Source organism: Labrus bergylta, chromosome 11 (genome assembly GCF_963930695.1).
Source record: "Labrus bergylta chromosome 11, fLabBer1.1, whole genome shotgun sequence".
NCBI lineage: Eukaryota > Metazoa > Chordata > Actinopteri > Labriformes > Labridae > Labrus > Labrus bergylta.
In genome coordinates, this window is record NC_089205.1 from 24193756 (window position 1) to 24214051 (window position 20296).

General features: G+C 42.2%; 1 protein-coding gene across 5 annotated transcripts in view; it reads right to left on the reverse strand.

Annotated features, from left to right (window-relative positions):
• Nucleotides 1–18963, reverse strand: part of frya (furry homolog a (Drosophila)) — a 44082-nt gene extending 25119 nt beyond the window's left edge. For 2 of the 5 annotated variants that reach the window (XM_065960763.1, XM_065960762.1), the window contains exons 1-14: nucleotides 18669–18900; nucleotides 9635–9834; nucleotides 6572–6625; nucleotides 5622–5761; nucleotides 5348–5438; nucleotides 4241–4320; nucleotides 4068–4148; nucleotides 2978–3146; nucleotides 2143–2235; nucleotides 1933–2031; nucleotides 1227–1328; nucleotides 1001–1104; nucleotides 289–397; nucleotides 55–141 (exon numbers count right to left, since the gene is read on the reverse strand). In XM_065960763.1, coding sequence (XP_065816835.1) covers nucleotides 55–141; nucleotides 289–397; nucleotides 1001–1104; nucleotides 1227–1328; nucleotides 1933–2031; nucleotides 2143–2235; nucleotides 2978–3146; nucleotides 4068–4148; nucleotides 4241–4320; nucleotides 5348–5438; nucleotides 5622–5761; nucleotides 6572–6625; nucleotides 9635–9834; nucleotides 18669–18885 — 1626 coding nt within the window. In that variant the 5' untranslated portion in view covers nucleotides 18886–18900. Of the gene's footprint in view, nucleotides 1–54; nucleotides 142–288; nucleotides 398–1000; nucleotides 1105–1226; nucleotides 1329–1932; nucleotides 2032–2142; nucleotides 2236–2977; nucleotides 3147–4067; nucleotides 4149–4240; nucleotides 4321–5347; nucleotides 5439–5621; nucleotides 5762–6571; nucleotides 6626–9634; nucleotides 9835–14872; nucleotides 15130–18668 lie in introns of those variants that run through there. The other 3 variants (XR_010667178.1, XM_065960761.1, XM_065960764.1) reach the window with 3 other exon arrangements.
• Nucleotides 18964–20296: the final 1333 nt, after the last annotated feature.

Below are 20296 nucleotides of genomic sequence, written 5' to 3' on the forward strand. Positions count from 1 at the left end.
AAGTTCATTTTGGTCAACATTAAGCAGGCATGTAAAGGTACGTAGAATCCATACCTCTGGATTAAGACTAAAGGCTTTTGCAGGTTTCCCAACACAAAGAAGGTCGAAGATAATCTCTCTCATGGCAAAGTCCAGTCTCTCCTGTGGTAAGAAGATAAAGCTGTTCATTATGAGGAGACAACACATCATCTTATGTGACTTTGAGACTTCACATTTTGTTAAATAACAAACAGCGTGTGTGTCTTGTGATCGTCTCTGTAGAGCAGTGCAGCACATCTGTGTGCTCACCTGGGCAATAAACTGGATGATTTTGACAAAGATGTTGAGAGGCATGTCTCTGGGTACCACACTGCGGGATCCTTTGGGGAAAAGTGTTGTTACTATTGTGTTGAGGCGACTGTGGAGAAAAAGACAACAAACCATTAACAGGATGCCTCTGACATTCATTACACAGTTCTAAAAGGATTTGTAGACAGTTTTCAGACTAAACTTCAACTGATTGAAAGGAGCTTTGTTTGGAGACAGGTTTACTTTGGATGTAACTAACATGTTTTAAAAGTCTGGCTTGACCCATGTAGGATTTCTTAGAAAGGCTCAGGCTCATAATAACTTACAGAAGCTGGTGAAACCAGTCTGGTATAGGCCTGACCCAAGGCCAGCTCTGCCTTGCATCAACAATACCTCTTTCTTTAAATACTAATCAAATCAGAAACAGGGACGGAGGGTTCGGCGTAAAACTACTTTAATAAACCTTTTTTATGTTCTTGCTTTTACATTTTCCTTTAGTGCAAACAAATGTGTTTCAGTCTGTGACTTTCATTAGCTCCTCAGGTGTTTACTGGCACATAAAGACGTTATAGAAAGACTGTATACTGTTCAGGCTAGATGAGACATTTGTTTTCAAGTCTCAAGTTTCAAGTGAGCATTTGCAATCGATACTTTCTTCCTCTTCGGCTGACTCATCACAATAACAAGGAACATAAAAGTTGAAGATATTTACCCCTGTGTTGCTGTGTTGCTCTCACACTTGATCCTGATCATGTAGACCCACAACAGTCGATACAGGGACTCCAATGCAACACGAGCCATTTTGGGGTCTCTACTCTGTAATACAAGTATGAAAGAAAGTCAATGGTTTGTTGCAACAGAGGCTACCAATGAGTGGTCTTTGTTCTTAATAAAAAGACCGCTCTTATCCAAAGACGCAGGTTTGCGAGTGATATTACCTTCAGATTGGAGAGGCAGTTGTTGAGGAAGATGTGCCATCTGTTGAGGAAGAACTGCTTCTGGCTGACACACAGCAGACACGTCACCAACGGGTAAAACGCCTGTGCACAGAACAGTTTCATTTATATCTCTAAAAGCTTCAAACTTCTAAAACTCACACTTTCTCTTTGTAAAAATACCTGCATGAGTACTATTTAAGATGTAAATAGGTTTTATTGAGGTTTCGGTCTTTTGTAAGGCTTTCTGCTGACAAAGTGTTGCTCATAAAAGCGACTCTCAGCACTAATAGCTGCCTGAGGGGAATAAGGAGCTTCTGTAAGAGCTATGTGTTGTTCCATGAGGGTTGTTGTCTTTTCATTTGGTCATGAACTGCTGCGGTGAGAGCTTCATTGAAGCCACATGACAGGGAGGTGACATACAAGTTTGTTATATACTGCACGACTGTGGTTATTTCATATGCTTTGTTAAAGGCAGCCTGTCTCCTTCATAAATTATGTCTAGAGTGGACAAGACAATGCAAGAGAACATTACTCAAGAGTGACCTTGAAATGCTTGAGGGTTCACAGAGACCACAGGCATCCGGACAATCTCTGAACGCAGCATAGGGTGTCAGTGTCAAAACAGTGGGGCACAAAAACAAACAAGGCCACACAGAGACAAACAGCAACAATCAAGAGTTTGTTGGTTTCCTGCGGAGCAACCAACCAGTGAGTGCTTCTTCCTGGAGGACAGGTCCAGGGTCGTGTCGTACAAGCTGTCCACAAAGTTCCTCAGGCAGGGAACGTTCACCTCGTTCTTCACGGCCTGGAACAACATCAAACACAGTTCCATGATGTGACACAAAGTAGTGCCCTTTTCTTGCATCCCATAAATGATGTGTGATGAGCCACACGCAGGAGGATCAAAAACACTTACTGCTGCAACAGGAACCAAAATTTCAACAAAGAGACCCGCCAAGGCATGCTTTATGTCTTTATCCTTCACCTCCAGGAAATATTGGGCACACTCCTGTGGAAAACAAAGACAACAGTTTATAAAAAGTGATGGGACTTAACCATATTAGAGAGATAACCATACTGTATGGACAAAAGTGACTGTAATCCATGAAGTGCATTCAACTGCTAATGTGAAACACAGTCAGTGTCAAAGGGTAGGAAACACCAACAAGCCTCGTACTCTCTCTTCTGGACAACCCTTCAATCGAGCATAGGCTGATACTGTGTACCCATCTGATACCAGTGTGATTCAAACTAAATGTATTAATGATATGTTGGCCTTGCTCAGTACATTGAAGGAATCCCCACCTAAAGACAAGATAGGCTAGAAAGAAGTGTCGGACACCCATGTTTTAAACATTACACTTTGCTATTTTGTCTTTTTTTTATTTTTTGAATCATCTAGGTTTTTAAATCAAAAGGTACAAGGTGTAAAAATGTGTTATTGGAAAACAACTAATTGTCAATTTTTGCTAGCTTTGAATGATTTTACAAAACTGGATCTTCTTGAATCTCTTAAACAGTATTTGTAAATGGCTGCAATCATATAGTTGCCTTTACTGTTTCGGAGACAGAGAGACAAGTCAGTCTTATTTGTGGCTAACAGATGGACATCTGATTGCAGCATAGACTGTAATATTGTGAGATACCTGATACTGCATTTGATGCTGCATTTCTGATACTGGCATCCATATTGGTGAATAGATCCTGTATTTTAAAGATTAAATCATTTGGTCGTAAAAGCCCCATTGTACCTGCATGAACTGAAAAGAGGCCTCAAAATCCTCCACAGGGTACATCTTAATTCGAAAGAACTTGACCCCCATGATGAGGCTGATGGTGCTCTGGACTACATATGGACTCTGCTCTTTCTGTCGCAGCTCCTTCAGCTCCGTCAGAAACTTCTTCTTTACAGCAGGAAACCTGAGAGAGAAGAGAAAGAAAAGAAGAACCTAAATGAGATTCTATAAAAAGACATGTCCGCATAGCTCAGTCAGACAAATCCCAAATCAGCACTTCCTCAAAAAGCTTCCTCTGCTCGGAGTCGTGACACTGTGAGAATACAGTGACAATATTCAGGGAGCACGACTCGCAAAAATAATAACCCCCCCCCCCCCTCGTCTTCGCCTCAAAATGCAGACTGTGAGTCTGTGACCTCCGATGAACTCCTCATCTGGCACCTGATCCCCGGCCCAAATTGAACTAGTGATGAGATTCTTCAGCTGGTCTAAATTTAGAAGATAATTCATCATGGGAGCTCCTGTAAGCATCTCTTAACCTCTCACTGGTAGAGGACTCCAACTACTGAACACAGTTATGTGAGAGACGTCAATGAACAGTGAAACAGAAACTGCATTTAAACTGATTTTAAACAGCATCACACTCCTTGAAATACTTCATATACAGTCTATTCCTGAGGTCTTTCTTCTGTCTTGACCTCAGAGATTAGTTAAGATATCTTTAAATCTTCTCTGCAGATATCCCCCCCTGAGGATATTTAGCAGATAAAAGTTTGCTCAGGAGGTATGTAGTGCCCTCACCAACTGAATCTCTATTTTAAGGTATGTTTCCTAGCTACAGTGAGCTGAAAACTTCAAACAGAAAGATGTCAATTTCCAGTCCTAGTTTGGTGTGAAGGGGACCTATCCAAAAGTGCGACCTTCCTTGAGTACGTTCCAGTCTCTTGAAGCGGTGAAATGTTTGCAGGGAGGCTTTAAGAATGGTTACAGGCTATAATGATGTGGCACGGCACCAAAGCCCAACAGAGCAGAGCGTTTAAGAGAGATGAAGAGAGAAAAACAATGATTTTGAATTAAATACCCATAGTTTTAGTTCAGTACTTACTTAGACTGGGCTAATACTCCGATGATCTCTGCATAGAGGTCTGCTACAGTGTGCATGTTGCCAGTGTTTGGACCATGATACCTGTAGGATGTTACACAAAGAAAGGCAAACATCAGAAATGTTTAAAACTATTAAAAAGAAAGGTACACTGGAGGACAAAGGTGAGGTCTTACCCCTCTTTGTATCTAAAGTGCTTGAAGGCTAAATGAATGACTTCATTGACCAAATTGTCGAGGACCGGATGGAGAGGCATCTAGAGAAGAAGGACCAAACAGAAAGAATCAGAAACAAACAGGAGACAACAGTGCAAGAGAATACGTGTTTTAAACATCAACAAGCCGTGTTCATTTTTTCAATAATATGAAATCATGACAGCTTAACATATGAGAGTTTTTTACAGAGCTTGTACATCTTTTCAGAGCACATTACAGTACGAGTAATCTAATCCAGAAAGAGGGGTTCTTAACATCTTAACAGGGGAATGTTGACTCTGCAAAGCCGTGTTTTTAAATTCATCTTTACCTTGCAGGTTATCACTAAACTGACAGCCTATATGTACCTGATGAGTGGATAGCACGATGCCTTCAGTATGAATGCACAAAAATAATTCAAGGTCAGGGGACATCAAATTTGCATTTTGATGTCGATGGATGCAATCATGTTGCAAAGTGGGGAAAAGGAAATTTCCACCTTTTCATTTGAGCATCAATTAAATGTATTAATTTCCACTGTAATAATGTCTGATGTGAGAAGAGGATTGTTTTATTTTTTAAATACTAAAAGGTTTTGGTTTACAGTAGTGATTTATCTGAAAGACAACAAATTCAGCGTTTCTCTAGAATAATCTTCAAATGCAATCTTATTATCCGATTCTACAAAATGTGAAAATAAATCTAAGGACTTTTAAACTTGATAGGCTCTCTATGAACCCTGTTTTTAACTAGAGAATACACTTAAATCTACTGTGAAGAGTTTTTAGACGGTTATGAAACAAACTGATCACAATACTGATGACTCAAAAAAGACCATCTACATCAAGACTAACAGACAAAATGATCAACTGCACTCTGCAGAAAAACCCTCTCTTTATATTATCGACAAGTTATACACTCAGCTGTTGTTATAAGGCAGGGAGAGATTTTGGTGTGAAAAATACAACCTACTTAATTACAGGGCAAAACAATCAAAGAGAGAAGGGGTAACACTTTGTCCACAGGGCTCGCCAAAATCAACACAGACCTGAGTTGCCCCACACACACAAGGGAGTTAAGACAAGTCACCTGTTTCAAAACCTCTATAAGTACAAGAGAGAAGATGAAGTCAATGGCCAAATCCCTCCTTTCAAGTAGATAATCTCTCTGCTGCTCATCACTGTGAGAGAGAAAAAAACAAGAGCAACAGGTTTGCTTTAAATACAGACTTAATGTGACCTACCTTTGTTTACCTTTGTTTACCTTTGTTTACCTTTGTTTACCTTTATTTACCTTAATGTGACCTCTACCTCACCTACAGGTGATTCACACTTTGTAAAGGAATCAATTCATTGACGCTCACTTTTTAGACTTGGTGTTAGCTCGAGGCCTGTATTCATGCAGCTCCTCCTCGAGTCCATTTTGTCTTTTGTACCAGTCGAAGAGGGTGCGCAGGATGGAGGGGAGACAGTACTCAGCCAGTGAGCTCATGGTGCTTATCAACTGAAAGAGAAGGAAGAACATGGTGTAAATGCATCTTTGTGTTTGGGAGTTAACATGCCAAAGTTAGAGATAGCAATCAGGGTTTCCTTTGTTTATATGTACCGCAATTTAGACTCAGAATTAAGCTGCACAAGTGGGTGCATTACGTATTCCCTCGTTTGAGATATTAAAGGAGAATGACATGAAGTTAGGAAGCTTATATAGTTAAGTCCAAGGCTATGGATTAAAGAGTGAGTCAGTCTTTAATATGACTACGCAGAGACAAGGTGCAGCATGGGGCAGACTCCCTCAGTCCCGGGGGGTGGGGGGGGGGAGTGAGTGGGGGAGAGGAAGGAACGGGCGGGATGGGCCGGGCACACAGGAAGGGAGGAGAGCCTGGACGGGCCGGGGAACACAGCGGGCCCTTCATTCAGCACGAGGCTGGAGAAGAATCCCGGCTCTGTGCGGCTGCTGAATGGCCTCACGCAGCAGCACAAACACACCCCTGTGGCTGTGAAAGAGCCTTCTCTGCAGAGCCGCAGACCTGCTGGACACACCTAGCGCAGAGAGCCGGTGCCAGCTCGCAAGGTAAACATGCCTGCCCTTCACCGGATCTGAAAGAGCTTTTTGGATGTGAGTAGCTCTTTCACACATCAGCCCTTTAAGTACAGCCCATCGTACAAGAGGAGAAAACCGCCTTGCGTACGATGCTCATACGTGTGAATGTTGGTCTTTTATATAAAAAAACAGCAGGTTGATATATTTAACAAGTAAAACCATAAGATGCACATTTAACTTTAATATTTAGGGTGAGATTATTGCAGAACTTACTTGGTCAAACTGAGGATCCTCTCCCCTCTGCAGGGACTTTGTTAATGGCTTCTCCTGAAAACAAAGAAATGAAAGGCTCATGGTGGATCTTTGTAGGTTTCAAATTTGTTCTCAAGCTCATAACTTCACAAGACTCTGCTGGAAGTGTGTGTGTGTGTGTGTGTGTGTGTGTGTGTGTGTGTGTGTGTGTGTGTGTGTGTGTGTGTGTGTGTGTGTGTGTGTGTGTGTGTGGGGCGGGGGGGAGTCTTTTAGAAACAGGGACTCATTACAGTTCAGCTAATGAGAGAGCCATCACTCAGCTATGAGCGGGCAGGCTCAGATATTAGAGACAGAACCTCCATGACAGCTCCCATTATTACAGTCTTCTATCATCCGAGATGAAGACCTTCATGGTGGATTTGTCCTCCTGCTAAGGACAGTCCTGTACATGGTTTCCTGATTCTGTAGATCATGTTAAACTACTGTAGGCACATGCTGTATACATCAGGAAATAATCGCTTCAAAACCCAGATGACAACAACATTTGTAAGATATAAAAACTATATGAACTTGTGAACTTTCTGTTATCATTTTTGAACTGTGTGTAAACTAAGATGTTTCTAACTCGTTCATTGAAGGGGTAATAAGGTTAGTCCATAAGAGACAAAACATTTGAAATGCATTTGCTTGATGTGCTGTGACACTGATGCATCCTAAACACACACAGAAGTAACACAGGAGTTCTGAGCACACACAATCTAATCTCACACAAACCAAAGCCTCCTCTGCACTTCACTGCTCCTCTGGTGTTCTGCCTGTCTTGTTATCCAGACAGCACATCACAGAACATCACTTAATTTGCGATTAATGGACATTGCTTGGGCCGAGGGTTAGGTAGCTCTCCCTCTTGCAGTCAGGACGGCAGCTGAGCTCCACATGTTGTGATGAATCATTCAGTTTTTGGACACATGCTTAAACCTGAGGAGTCTTCCTGTGAGGTAACGACAGAAAAGACGATGACTTTTTTCCTGTCTGCCTTTTAAAGGACGTCACCGCCCTCAGTGGCTAATAAAGCAACAATGTTAACATTCAATCATCTAGCAGAATTACAGCATCGTCTTTAAAACGACCTTTTGAAGTCTCCTCTATGTTTGATTGATTGATATTCCATACACAATTCCTGAATATGATTCAGTTGAACAATTCACCTGAATGATGAGGCCAACTTACACACACCATCACTACGACACAGAGCTCACACAAATGACTCGTCCTGTTCTCCACTGAGAGGAAAAACAAACAGAGACACATCCGCCCTGCGATGCTCTAGAGGGAGTTACACCAAAACGAAGGGCTTGCACACTTTCCCTGTGGTCATTAACACTTCCCTGCAGGCTGAGGCCCATGACTAACAGCTTCCTATAAATCACAGCCTCTAAAACTGGTGACTGCGCGTCCACAGCAGCCACAAGTTAGCATCTAAAATAGCACAACAACCAGCCCTGGGATCTTATCTCCAGTTTTTCAAAGTTTAAAGTTTAAAGTCTAAAGTCAGGAATTCTTTTTCAACAGGCAGTGTTTCCTCTAGGTTTACAGCTTTGGGGGTGAGGGGGTGGGGGGTGCGGGCAGACAGACGCCGACACAAACACTTTAAGGAATCTTGGTGTTCATGCGTTACTTTCAATGACAGCTGTCCTGTTTTATCGGAAAGGTGTCCTTAAATGACTTTATCCACTATCATAGCTCTACAATAAAGGCACAAAAAGCCAAAAAAAAAAGTTTCTATTAACTTGACCTTCGGGGGGGTGGGGGGGGGGGGCAATTATGACCCATTATATAATGGTAGGGGAAACACTGACAGGAAGATTATTTAGCTCCATTGTTTTGACCTCTCCTCGAGATAAAAAGTCCTTGTTACAAATTTTGTTAAAGAAATGCAACAAATTCATCTGGATCAGTTAGTCTTTGAGAAGCACTTGATAAGTGGTTCTTCTCTGCCTGCCTGTCTGTCTGTCATCACAGTTACTGATCACAGCTGTTGTTTCATCTCAACCTCCACTGTGCAAGGATTTCATTTATTACATAAATGGTTATTAGTCATTAAATGTGGCCACAATAAAGAGACAGGGACAAGAAAAAAAATGCTTGATAAGAGAGGATTCCAAAACAGGTCAACGTGGACGACATTTAATTAAAAACTGACTGAAACTTCTCTGCTGAGACAATCATGGACATTCACTTTTCTTATTGTCTGCAGAAATAGTCTCTATTACCTGTTTATGGCATGATGAGGCTTTCTGCTTATCGTTATCTTTGGGTTTTTAATCTGCATGTCTCCGTCGGCTCTTCAAAGTTGTCGTGGGAATTTATTTTCGTCACTTATTTTTCTGATGATTCACAGATTTCATATTGGGTTGTTTAAAGCATTAACAAACACATTGTTGATATTAAAATGAAATGTAAGCCCAAAGCTGTGTCAGTAAAGTATGAATGTGAATGTAATATGTTAATGTCCTTGAGTCATTAATTGTTCTGTATTTCAGCATCAAGTTCTACATTGAGGTACATCACTGTAACTCAGTGAACAATTTTTAAGTTGTTGTATTGATACTTTGTCGTCTCTGTCTGTAACTCATTCCTGCCAACAAGTTATTGTGGGCCTGACTGTCAGACTTCTCGTCTAACCTCGTTATGGTGGTTTACAACCTGCGGGTCGGGACACCCACAAGGGGTCACAAGCTGATTAACAGAGCTGCAAAGAAGGAAACACTGACTCCTGCTACAGGAAATTAGGTTAAATGTGGAGACATTTCCCATATCTCTACATTGTTCATGTATAATGACAAACAGTTCTACTAGCACACCAAATAAATCAGTTTGAACACTCTGTCATGAAGGTCAGTCTGTGATTCAACTGCATACAATCTTTTTTTACCACTCATTTCATGACCTCACTTTCCCCCTGATTTTTGAAGCAAACTACACGTTATAATCTCCAATAAAGAGAAGCTGAGTCACCACAAAGAGTCACCACAGCAGACAAAGAACAGCAGCCCTCCAGTCCATCACCGTCTATACACTCACCAGTGGCTCGGCCATGATGATGCGGATCTTGCGCTCTGACACGATGGTGAAGTTGGCGAACAGGCTCTTGAGGACGTACTCGCCGGGCTTGCTCTCCGGGTCGATGCTGATGGGCATCATGGCTGGTGGACCCTTCTCTCCCTGAGGACAGCAGACTGGAGGGAGGGGAGGTTTACTGTATCCGTTCCCAACGGGTGAGGCTGTGGAAACAACACAAAAATAAAAAGATGGGAATCAATTATGTGAAGTCAAACCTGGCTAATTCAAGCACAAATGAGTGGGATGCGATCAGCCACAAAGAGAGACCAGCGAACAGGAGTATTACTGAGAAGTTTCCAAACATGGACATAAAGTTCCTGACATGTTGAACATTCCTGAGAGAGACTGTCCAGAGGGCACCGGCCTGCCCCGACTCTGCTCCTTCTTTCCTCCTTCTTTCCTCCTTCTTTCCTCCTGCTACAGTGAACACAGCGCATATGGAAATTAAAGCACCATGGCCAGCAGCTGGTGTTTTCATTTCGTACCAAAGATGTCATTGCCCTTTGAGGGAAGCACAAATCTTGTGCATGTGACCATCCTTCAGCCAGTGTTATGATGTGGAGCATGTTTGATTACAGACAGAGGGGCTTTGCTCGGGCCATAAAACTGTGCAAAGTAACACACAAGTTAAAATGTACCTCTGTGTCACACTCTGCTGCGTCCAGACACAAAAGTGCTAAATATAGTAGAGAAGTGCATAGAAACACCTCATTACAAGCGTAAGCCTGAAAGTCTACAACTTCTCACAGACGACCATAAATCTGAAGTGTAAAATATTCAGAGGTTTGGGGCCGGACAGAGAAGACGTACTGCCTCAATATGAGAACCACATTTTCTGCGGTACTGCGTTTGACTGTGTGCAAATTCATGTGTGTGTGTTAGTAATAAATAAATGCTACTGGACAAAAAGCACATTAGCTGCAGTGATGAACAGCTTGCAGTGTGCCAGGAACACATTCAATCTGTTGATGTTATCCATCTGTTGATGGGACACCTTGATAGTAAGCAGGAGATTTGTTTCTTTACTCTTTTTCAAAAAGACAAACTTATTTTCAACGGTTTTGCTTAGCTCTTATTAAGATGTGAAGAAGTGCGTCAAACGACCTCAGCCCTCCTGCGCGTTTGAATGATAATAAACAAAAGGAGACGACCTGAAACAAAGCTGGCCCATGTGAAATAAAATGAAAAAACATAAAACTTCTACTGAGGTCCAGAAGGCCTCTCTGAAGGGTGTAAGGCAAAATCCTGAAATGTTGACGGATCATTATTTCATAAAATATCCCTTTAAACTTTAAAACGTTTATTTTCTCTCAGTCAGTCGGTCTGTAATGAGGCTGAAATTCAGTCATTTATGATCAGGAAGTCAAGTTGTGCCAAGATAAAAAGCTTACAGTAAGTAAGTACTAAACAGAGATATCAGATAACCTGTGATTTAATTTAACGACTTGTGAAGTCTGCCAAAGACCAATCAGAAACAGAAACATCACTTTTCTTGCAGATCAAAGGCTGAGAGGATAAAAGTAGCTCTAATGAATTTAACAGACAGCTTTACTAAAAACGATAACAGCAAACAAATGCGATGTGATTGATTTCAATATCATCTTATCAGCATTTCTCAGAGGGCGTATAGTAAGAGTATGAAGATGCACAAAGCAGTCAGACACTCTGGTTTTAGTTCACGGGGTCTTCTTCTTCTCCAGATCTTTTCAGGACATGCACTGTTTGGATATCTGTCAAGAAATGCCCAGCGCGTGGGGCCATCTCGTGCAGCTTTCAGAACATGCTTCCTTCACTCATGGCCCACTCAGCACCTACCCAGCCCTTTGATGAAGCTGATGACGCTGGCCTTACTCCAGCATACGGCTGTCCCGTCCATAGTGGGGAAGGAAGTTAAGGTGTCCAGGGTTGTCCTGAATTCAAAACAAAACCTTGCTAGTAAAATCCACTAACGTCCATGTCTTGTGTGTCAGCTGGCTCTGTCCTGCTGGGCATAGTTTCCATGGCGCACAGAGCCAACGGCGGGTGTGTTTGAAAAAGTGGGAGTAGTGTTTGGTACGGGAGATTTCACTCTCTCTCTCTCTCTCTCTCTCTCTCTCTCTCTCTCTCTTTCTCTGAACTGCCTTCTGCTATGGCTTCCTCTCGCCTTGTGACCAAGCAGTGCCTTCCAAGAGTGAAGGTCAGGCAGGAATTTTTAGCTGAGGCACAGCACAGTGACGAGGGCCAACATGCTATGGTGGCATAGTTATGTGTCTATATTTATCCCGGGGTACACAGCAGACTGACAGAGCAGCGCCCTCCCCTTTTCCTCCACCTCTGTGATCATTAAGCACAACACACCTACCAACAGAGAGTAAACACCATTCTTCATCAGTAACTGATTCACTTCGGGCAACTTTTATGAGAATTTTTTGACTTTCTTGAGACATTTTTTCGGTTGCTACCCAACTTAAAACAGTCTTGTTGTAAACACGTCTAATTCCTCCATTTTCAAGGCATAACATGCTTGATTTAATGAAACAGACGTGCTATTTTCATACAACAAATCCCATGTTAATTATTTAAATTGGAGATGGGAGTTAAAGAAAGCAACCAGTGTCCACTCAGACCCTTTCTGTCTCCGTAGAAAGACCCAGACGCGACATGTGACTCTGCAAACAAGGAGCTTGGACATAGTGTGCATTACATCATCGCCATGCTGGAAACACCCTGAGCATGGTGGTGCTCCCAGGAGGACAATGCAAACAGGCTAACAAGTGTCTCTACTAGACACACACACACACACACACACACACATACACACACATACACACACACTCACACTGACACAGATCTATAGAAAGAATGCAGCTCCCTACATGAGTCCACAGAGACTGTCCCGCTGTGTAAACAACCACTTCAGCAGTCGTTTGTGAACAGAGTGGGAGGATATTTAGATACCACTGACCTCCTTCACTGGACCAGAAATTCCAGCGTCAACACGGACCTTTGGGAGCACTTCATGCAGCAGCAGTGAGAAACATTGACTCTGCATTTCTGCAAGTATGTAGCAAGCACACATGCTTATAAACAGTCAATCATTACCTAATATATTCCCGTCCCCCAGCACTGTAAAGTATTTATATTGTATACTTCCTGGATGGGAATAAAGGCACACTGTTCTTAGGTGCTTGGCTAAAGGTGGGTGCTTGCGTCATGAGGGGAAATTTGTTGCCAAGTTTAGATCATAAACTTTTAGGTCAAAGAGAAAAAAAAAGGGTCCCTGTTAACTACCAGATGTGCCAGGCCTACATTAACTACATATGAGACTGGCTTTAAATCAATATTAAAAATTAAACTGAAAAGTCACTCAAACTTGGGTTTTAAACATGACTTATTTAAAACAAATACCACATAAAAAAACTGTCAAATGTCAACAATAATCGCTGCAAATCTCCTTGAACTCTGACAAGTTGAAGCTGAACTGTTTTTAGTGATCCAATGCTTCAACAGAGGAAGCAACAGCTGGAGCTAATAGAGCAACAACACTGCACAAAGGGTATGACATTATCAGTGGTTCAGAGAGGGAGTGATTACATGAGTGCAAATTAAAATGTGAGTCTCAAAATAAAAAAACATCAGCTTATATAAGTCCCTTTTAAAGACTTAGAACCATGTTCTCAGAAAGTAGAGCATAAAGGTTGCACTGCACCCTCAGTTGCACATAGAGGAATTATTTAAAAGGTTGTCAAACGTGAGAAGAACTTAACTTTACAAACAGAAAGTGCACATAAATGCATTTCATGACTAAAGATAAACTGAGCAACATCATATTTGACTTCTGATCAGAGGAGCAGTACATCTCATCTCCAGCTCTGATTGGCTGATGCTGGACCGGCCTTCAGTCTGTTTGAACACCAGCCTGTCACTGACGCTGCGGCTGCACAATGCCAGGTCTGTGCTGCTGGATGTCACTGTTTTATTAACATTGGACACACTGACCTATGAGGCATCAGAGTCTAAAAGGGCCTTGACTTTGTTTGCATTGTGTGCAAACAGATACACAGCAGAGGAACACACACTTCTTGGTACCTCAACAGTTCTTGTAGATTTAAAAAAGATTAATCAGAATGAGTAGATAAAATCTCATTAGTTCCATTTGCAATATTTCTGGAATCCTTGTGATTTTAGTTTATGTGAACTGCACTGTGTCTGTTGCCATCTTATGATTCATTACATAACAGCTGGTGTGAAAGAAAGCAGAGAGATGAGATAGACCATTTCTTTATGAAAATATGAAATGCATATCTGTGGGTCAGTGCTGCAAAGACTGGCTGTGATTTATCAGCAAAGGGACCTACTATGAGGATTATGCAACATCATCAGGAGATGGCTCAATGTTGTGTATACAGGGGACAGCATGTCCTGTGGTATCTCTGTACATTCAGTTTCAGGAGATACACACAAGCTAGCACCACCTGCTGCAAGTGAAATAGCCTGAGTATCTCAATCTTAAATAGGGAATCTATGCATGTGGTTTTTTTGGCGACAGTATTACTTCCTTGTTTGTCTTAACATCATTTTCCTCTTTTCTGTTTGTTTTTCTTCCAAAGAGAATCCATATTTATGGCCCACTCAGATATCTAACATAAAACAGAATTATGTAAATATTAGATGCAGGAGACCTCCTTTCCCTTCCTCGGGGGCCTCATGGAGGCAGTGAAGCCGAGAGCTCTGAACAGAATATGCTACCGAGCTGAACCTCCACTAATCCTATTACTGTGTCCTTGCACTTAATAAGAGCTATTTAGCGTCTCTCAGGCACTGTCAGACAAAGTAAAATCAGGATGGACTTTAAAGTGAAGCGCCAGGAATAAGATGCTGAATCACCAGAAGCAGAACTTAAAATAAACAAGAGTGCGACGTGATGAGCAACTTCTGCTTAGCTGATAACTCCTGCAGGATACTCAGAGTTACGTCCCTGCTGTTGCTAAGATACAACTGAAAACCTTGAGGAAGTGTAGTGTTCTGTTGCAAAAATTGTGATGCGTCCAAGTTTTGTAGCATCTGTCATGCTGAGCAGTAATACCAGCTAAATCTGCAGCAAGCAATAACAGGAAAGAGAGGCTATAAAGTCAGGCTCCCAGGGGATCTGCAGCATCAGTCAGTCAGTCAGCTGAGCGCAAGAACAACAACAACAACAAAAGAGAAACTGCTACTCACTGCCACTCCATGATTTCAGCAAGGATTTGATGCTGATCTCAAAGAAGCCTGAGTCCTGCTGGCTGGCCATGGCTGCAGCTTCCTGTTGAGTGTCCCCCCCCCTTCTAGTTCTGGTTTCCTCCACAAGAAGCAGCAGCACGGCTGAGCGTGGACCAGCAGGTAACGCGTGCCTGCTGTCACCTCACTGTGACGCACACACAATGCTGCACTGACGAGACAGTGAGAAAACACACAAGCCCCGCTTAACCCTCCTCTTGTGTCCCGTCCCGTGGCTATCAGCCCTCTCCCTCTCTCTCTCTCTCTCTCTCTCACCCTGTGAACATCTCTCTCTCTCTCTCTCTCTCTAAAGCTGTGACAAGCAGTGGGCGGCAAAGCAAGCGCCCTTTAAATAACTGCGCGGAGGCTGAGAGTGCAGGAAGCAATCCTCTTAGCGGAGCACAGTTAATAATAACTACTGTTTGTCTGCGTGCGGGCTGGGCCTGATGATGATGACAGTGCCGTGGCTTGTGCTTGTCCTTCAGTGTTAACAGGGAGCATCCAACTGGCCACAAGTGTCGCAGGAGATGGAGTAACCCGGAATAATGACACATTGCAGAGAACATCTACAGCAAGCAAGGGGAAGACGACACTCAAGTGATCAGCAGGCAGACGGGATTATCTTGACACAGGGGATCTGCATGAGCAGGGGCTGACTGTTGGCTTTTAACCCCTCTACTTCTTAACTGCGCCATCTCTAAACAGTTACATCATACGTCCATTATCTGATGAATCAGTTTATCTTAAAGGATCAAATGATAAGAGAAAAGGGCTTGTTGCAAACCGTTATAAAGTCTGACTTTTACATTTAAATGGTTCATTTTGTAGGAAATAAAAGTAAAGAAAATCCAAAGTTTTCATCTCAAAAAGCGAGAATAAAAGCAGTTTAAAAAACAAAACAAAATCAATGAGTAATTCACTAAATGATAGAATCAGTCTGTTGTTCACGTTATAGTTTTAGCCTCATTATTTACCTTTATGGACTCTTAATACATCCACAATGCAGCTGCCTGAACATGTGTATTACAGAACATTTGTTTGTGTTTTTTTTTTTTAATATAAAAGCCTTAAATAACAAAACTTGAAGAGATGACTAATGTGATGACAAACAATTAGAATTCCCTCTTTCAACGACGCCGTTAAAACAATCTTACTACACTATGTCTATATTTAAAAGAATTTGCCTCGCTGCCTTTCTTGGACATGTATCGACAGATCCAATATAACAACATTCTTCAGTGTACAAAGCAGATGCATGTCATCAACCATATGGCCCATGAAACACATCGTCCAATCCCCCTTCCTCTGCTGCCTCTCCGCGCTCTCAGTGTAATCCCCCCACAACTCTGTCTGTCCATCAAGCACAGCCACTTGCCCTTTTATTATGTAACACACTCTGATGGAGAAGCCATGGCTGGCTGCAGTGTGTGCAGGGTAAACACATTCAGGGGCTCAGGTGTCCTGACTAAACCCGGACAGTGAGTCCTGCCTGGCTGCTGAACTGCTCTCTGTTTGAGCTCTGTAACGTAGTATACAGTAGGTTCTGTGTGTAATCCTGCCCTCCTTCCCACAGCAGTGACTTTGTTTTTACTTTGGGAACACTGAATAAACCATCCCAGAGAGAAGTGCTCTTGTGACTTGAGACATCATTTAACATCATTAGTTAAGCTTTGTGACAGCGTCGTCCACTTGATCACGCCTTAACAGCTCGACAACAGAGGGATCAGAGTCAGAGAGCTGCATGCTCTGTTAGTACCATGATGACTATTGATCATGTGTACACTGTGCAGAGCAGCTCGGCTGGTTATGCTAAATAAAGATGACGCATGTATGACATCTGCGAGTGGAATAACTGCTGGTACATTTTCAGAAGTCTAATCTAAAATCAAACTTTTGTTGAAATTGGCAGTTTTTGGTCAGTGAATTGAAATACAAAAAAAAATAAAAAATTCACAGCAATCTCACATCTATAATAAAAAATCATTTTTTATAAAACCGTATCGTGATAGGTATATAATCAGATGAGTGTATTGTTCCCTAGAATCTTCAGATGTCTTTTGTAAAAAAAAAAAAAAGAAAAATGACAGGCTAAGATAAACATCATCAGTATTTTTACTACATACATCGTATTCTATCGTTCTGAGGTTAGTTAGTTTGGATCATGTTGACAGACTCTATGTGTTCCTGTTCGATAGGTTCATTCATTTACATACAAAGCAACAAGTAATACTGTATGACGGAAAAGGAAATTGCAGTCATGACTTATATTGGCAATGGCTGCATCACGGCAAACAATCCACAACCAAAAATGGATTCTTAATGCAGTGACATGCACAGTGACTTACACATCAGTTATCATCTGGTCAGCCTGAAAAGTCCAGTAAGAGGCCCTCTGAAGGGCAAACAGTTATGTAATGTCCTCGCAGAATAAATGATGATTTACTTTTTTAACAAGGATGCTCGACAGTCAACAACCGCATGGTTACGTTTAGGATACTGAAGTATACACTTTGATGAAAAGTGTTACAAGTCAGATCAAAACTTCAAACCTGGAACTACTTGCACTTTTACTTCTTGCGCCAAAACATCACTGACTCATGCCTTTATTTACAGCAGCGACACAGCAATACTAACAACATATAAGGCAGTGAGGAAAGTCAAAACACAAGAAAACAAGTTAAGCTCTCTCGTCTCTCCTGCACTGACCTTTTTCTGAGGAGCAGTTCTAACTCGTATAATGGACCCGTCTGTCAGGGAGGTTTGAGCCGAGTGTACTAGAGAGCATTAAGCAGTCAGTTCATTTTGCTTGTGTTGTGAGATCTGAACTGTCAAAACACATCAGAAGAATCTGTTATGAAAATGCCACAACATGAAAACAGCAAAGAGTGAATATCATGACCTAAGACACCCTGAAGGAACAGTAATATGTCTTTAAGTTGTTGCATAAAATCTGATCTGGATGTCTCTGAACTTGTCTGCTGCCGAATAATTAGACGTAAAGCTTTGGCAGTTTCCTGGCACGCCAGGTAGAATCATTGTTGCTCCTTTAGAGGGCAACGTCTTCAGTCATACTTTCATGATCTGCAGGTTTGTTTATTGGCATCAGCAGTCCGATCACTCTCAAAGCAACGTGCGTGAAAGAGATCAGAAATGCATCGCTGACTAAACAGAAACATTTTTTCCTTAATTGGGCTTTAGGTGGGCGAGGACTCCCGACACATTTAGAACTTATTAAAAGCATTATCAGGCTCTAATGAAGGTCAGGAATGTGAGGTATGCCTGTCCTGCTCAGCTCAGCCATCTCTGTGGTTATCAAGCTCAAACACTTGACTCCCTCTTACTTTCACTCTCTCCCACTGGTGCCCCATTTCTCCCGTTTTCTTTGCTCACACATTCTGGTCCTTAATGGCCCTCTTTATTTCCTTGAGTATTCTTTTTCCAGTTTAAGTAGTATGGACATTTTTGGATAGTTAATCCAGATACAAAACATGTGTGAGATGATGAGTTTAAAGACACAACACCAAAAACTCAACACCAAAAACTCACTTCTGCTTCTTGACTCCATTAATAACAAGCCCACAGATTCCTCTGTAACTATGACGAATACAAAGAGGACATGAGGCATTTCACAAAGTGATGGCAGTAGTAGCCAGTATCAGCCCTGCAACACATTTTTCTCAGAAAATCCCATTTCTCCCATATGAAAAAGAGATAACTGTTGGGGTGATTACCACAGCTTCTGAGTCAATGCAGCACCTACTTTCCAGAATGGTGGGCCTCTTCTTGTGGCGCATCTTTTTAAACTTCCCTCTGAAGTCCCTGGGTGGGAATGGATCCAGAGGTAAGCTGGCAATGCGCCCCAAGACATCGTCATCCAGTCCCTCAGAGCAGTCCGTCTCGCTCTGAGTCCTGTCTCTCACAGCGCTCTCCTCTGCAGACATGTTGGATGTCAGGGAGCCCGTAGCTACTTCTATCATTCTTCCATTAGAGTCATCTGAAGCTGTGCCAGGGTCTTCCCCCTCTTCTTTTAAAATAGTTTTCCTCCTCCTTTCCCTTCCTTAATAACTTTCTCTCCTACTGCAGGAGGTGCAGCCTGAGCTGTCAGCCTCTAATGTGTTTTAACCTGTGCACTTGTCAGGGCAGTTCAGCAAGTTACAGTAACATTCATGAATCGGGCAGGTATTAGATTACTTGGACAGTCCCTCCTCTTTTCAGCAGAAAGGCAGGAGGCAGAGAAGAGAGGGGCAAAGTCATAACCAAAGAGGGCGGGAGGGGGGGGGGGGGGAGAGGTGCTGCTCTGACAGCTACAACATCCCCGCCTACTCCATGCCCACGAGGCATTCCTGAATAAATATCCTGTCTGCACATCAAACTTTAAACAGACATTCTGCCTCTGGAAGCATTGATGAGACGCAGAGTCAGTTCTTAAATAATCAACTAGTCATTATCAGCATGAATGAGAATACTTAAATGACTCCTCCAAGTTTTTAGACGTTTGACAATGAAGTACATCCTCCACATGTAAGCCTGGAATCCTTCCTGCTTTCATCAGTTCCTGCACATTTAAAAACATTCTTCTTCTATATGGAGTCCAGCAGTTGTTAGTTCCTGGTGTTACTGGCTGGCTTCATTCAGAGAAAGCTTGAAAAGAAGTAAGAAGTAAATCCAGGGAAACATTCACGTAGTTTTCAGCATCTTGACTCTGTTCAGTCTTATTCAACCCCTTAAACGAACACAAACTGGACACACCTACCTCATGAACCAGTTTTTCCTACTCTGACCTACATCAGCAACACAAACAGCCTGTGTATGTATGTGAAGTGAAGTGAAGGCGTCTTCTGTTTTCCTAAGAAACCTCAGTCAGAACATGGAACAGCGAGCCCATACACTTCTTCATTAACCTCATTTGTGTGTTTTCTTTAAGGATTTGTGTGGAACAACAGAACAATGTGACCAAAAACATCACACCTGAACTCTAAATCGCTTCATGGCTGCCTGAACATATAGATGAGAAGTACGTCAAAGAGAATAGCTGCACAAAAGGCCGCCCCCCCCCCCCCCCCCCGCAACACATTTTCCTTCCATCTAACGAGTCCTACAGTATTTTCATTATTCATCCACCTGTCAGAGAAAAAATGTAGCCTAAAGAAAACTGTTTCAGAGGAGTGCTTGTGCAGCAGCATGCACAAGAAAACTGCCAAAGTCAACAAAGTGCATCCAGCATGTTTTTACTACTGCTGCAGAGTAATGTAGACTGAATTACAATTACCAGTGAGCCCGGTCCTGACCTACTTTAAAACATCCTCCAGGACGAGAATGATCGTGTTGTCATAATAAACAACCAGCACAGCAAAGGCAGATATCTAAATACAGGCGGTGTTTAGTTTT